At 33.1% G+C, this 2,622-nt stretch overlaps 1 protein-coding gene across 1 annotated transcript in view; it reads left to right on the top strand.

Moving 5' to 3' along the window:
- PSMD1 (proteasome 26S subunit, non-ATPase 1) overlaps window positions 1-2,622 on the top strand; it is a 121,115-nt gene that overhangs the window by 21,617 nt on the left and 96,876 nt on the right. Inside the window, exons 8-9 of the mRNA XM_007942044.2 lie at window positions 1,093-1,153; window positions 2,159-2,287. Coding sequence (XP_007940235.1) covers window positions 1,093-1,153; window positions 2,159-2,287 — 190 coding nt within the window. The remainder of the gene's footprint in view (window positions 1-1,092; window positions 1,154-2,158; window positions 2,288-2,622) is intronic.

Raw genomic sequence — 2,622 nt, 5'->3', positions numbered from 1 at the left:
CCCTCTTTATGCAGGATCTCCTACATCCCTTCCAAGTGGATGGCAGTGGTAGCTGGGCACCATCTAGTTCTTCTGGTCTCATAGTTGTATAGGTTGCAGGTCGGATGGTGTACCAGTCGCTCCCAATACATTATTGACTAGAGATGATGAGTGGACATCTTTATCTTGTTCCCTGTCTTAGGGAAAGCATTTAGTTCTTTTCTTTTTGATTTTAAAAATTGTCTTCCTTACATTCTGTTTTTCTGAAAGTATTACATGTGTTTTTATTTGCTCTTGTGTTCCTTCCAAGTTAATCTTGATTTCTGAAATGGTTATTTTTTTCTCTTTCTTTTTTAATTTTTCCATAATTTCTATCATTTAATTTCTAAGTTTTTCTAAATCTGATATGTAATATTCTTTCTATCTTGTATCATTTTATTAATGACTTTTACCTCATTTTAAAATATTTTTTCCCTTATAATAATATTGTATGGGACTTTGATCCTTTGCTGAAGTTTTACAAGAGAGATTCATTTGAGGATAGTTTTCCTAATTTGCTCGCTCTCTAGAGCTTCCTCTGGTGTTTGTGACGTCTTCAGCAAAATGGCAGCTTGCACTCTGTGATCTCCTGTTGTTTCCCAGTTTGTTTGGATCTTCCTCTGTCTCCTTGTTTCTGTCCTCTTTGGTGGTTATGCTCAGCATTTTGTCCTTCAGGGTGCTTTCAGTTTGGGCAGCTAGTTCTTAGGGCCCGAGCTGCTTCAGCTCCTTCATACTGCTCTTTGTCTCCATCTGATTGTAGTTTTGTGGGATACTTTGTCACCTGGCTTTGTTGTATTTATTTGTTGTCCATGGATTTTGCTATCTTTGTTACTTTGTGTGTTTTCATGAGTTTATGAGGGGAATGTAATAACTTTGCCTCCATCTTTCTGGGATCTTTTCTGTTTCTTAACAGTAAAATGACGTAACTGAAAGTTTTCCTTGCAAAATATTTAACTTGGGGGAAAAAAAATTTTAACTTGGACATGGCTCAGATCTGTGATGTATATGTATCTCCTGTACATTCTGACGAGAAAAGAACTGTCAGATCATGACCGTTGCTTCTCTTCATTTTAGTGAGTCGATGGAAACAGAAGAGAAGACAGGTGGTGCACTTGCAGGAAAGACCCCAGAAGCGGTGAGTGTGCTTTTTAAAGTTGACATTTAACATTTATTCCTGTAGTACATTGTGAATTCTTGTTACACACCTGCTTTGATAAAGGGTTATATTAAAGTTAGTACCAAAGTCATTTTATCGAAAGGGAGTTTCTGTGAAAAGTAAAATTTTAATACTTATCAAAAAAAACACCTAATCTAGAAGATATCAAATCCTTAGATCCTTACTAAAGAATGAACTCTGTCTAGAATAATTAAATTTTCTGTCACAGGGTGAGAAAAAGTATGACTTAAATAAATAGCAGTTTATATACAGAGGCAAATTAGTTAATATTTATCGTGTGTGGGAGTGGGGTAAGGGTTGCAGGTATGGTCTATTGAATGGAAATGTTTCCTCTGTCATAAGTTTTGGTTGCTGAGGCTTAGGTGTAGAGACATGTAAACTGTAGCTGTTCTTCACCTGGATGAAGATTGCTTCATAAATGTTACTGTAGCTAATTGTGTTGATGATTTGGTTCAGATCATGAGTTCATGAGTGTGCTCATGAGTGTGCGAGTGTGTGTGTGTGTGTTTTGACTAAAAGTGCTTTTGATTTTCTCGATATGGAGGAGGGAGTTTCTTCCCTAAATTGACCTTTTGTAAAATTATTTTCTTGCATATTGTTAGTAATTATTTTTTCCTAGTTTCTGTTTTTTAAAAATAATATATTAAAATATTTTGCATTTAGTTCAAAATGAATTTCATTCTTCTGTGAGGTTTCTTTCATATTTTAATGGCATGTAATAAAGAAGTAAATGAATTATTGTTCTTCAAATGATGCATGAGTTCTTTTAAATCCTGCTATGAAATCTGTTAAATTCCACTCTTAAAATGCAAGTTTTCTTTGTTATCTATACTTTCAGTCATGCGTATGGACTGTATGAATTTCTCTGGTTTAGGCTATTGAAATAAAAATGACTTAAATTTTGAATTAGTGGATTTTAGTAATATTCAAATTTTAGTTCCTCTTGTTTGTTTATTTTGCCAGAGCCCGGAGCCCAAGGATCAGACTTTGAAAATGATTAAAATTTTAAGTGGTGAAATGGCTATTGAGTTACATCTGCAGTTTTTAATACGAAACAATAACACAGATCTCATGATTCTCAAAAATACAAAGGTAGGAAATTATCTATAATGGATTTTTCTTCTTGCTCCTTTTTGAATACAGTTAATTGTTTACTTCTCATCAAATACTTTGTTATATTTTATTCCTGATCAAAGAAAGAAGTAAATTTTTATAAAAATAACAATGAGCAAAATTCTTGAACTTGTTAGACAAGAAAATTAGCATTGCTTGAGTTCCTGTTTTTGTGCTAGTACCTTATTGGAAGCTTAGTGTTTTTTTTTTCCTTTAATTGATTTTTTAATTTTGATGTACATTTATGTGTGTTTATATGTATAACAATCAGATGAGTAGCACAATCAGAATATTAATTTTATCTGTCTGGTTTT

Source organism: Orycteropus afer, unplaced genomic scaffold (assembly GCF_000298275.1).
Source record: "Orycteropus afer afer isolate SDZICR_OR568_19922 unplaced genomic scaffold, OryAfe1.0 scaffold00006, whole genome shotgun sequence".
Lineage (NCBI taxonomy): Eukaryota > Metazoa > Chordata > Mammalia > Tubulidentata > Orycteropodidae > Orycteropus > Orycteropus afer.
Note: the sequence above shows the minus strand (reverse complement) of the source record. Positions and strands in the feature narration are given on the sequence as shown.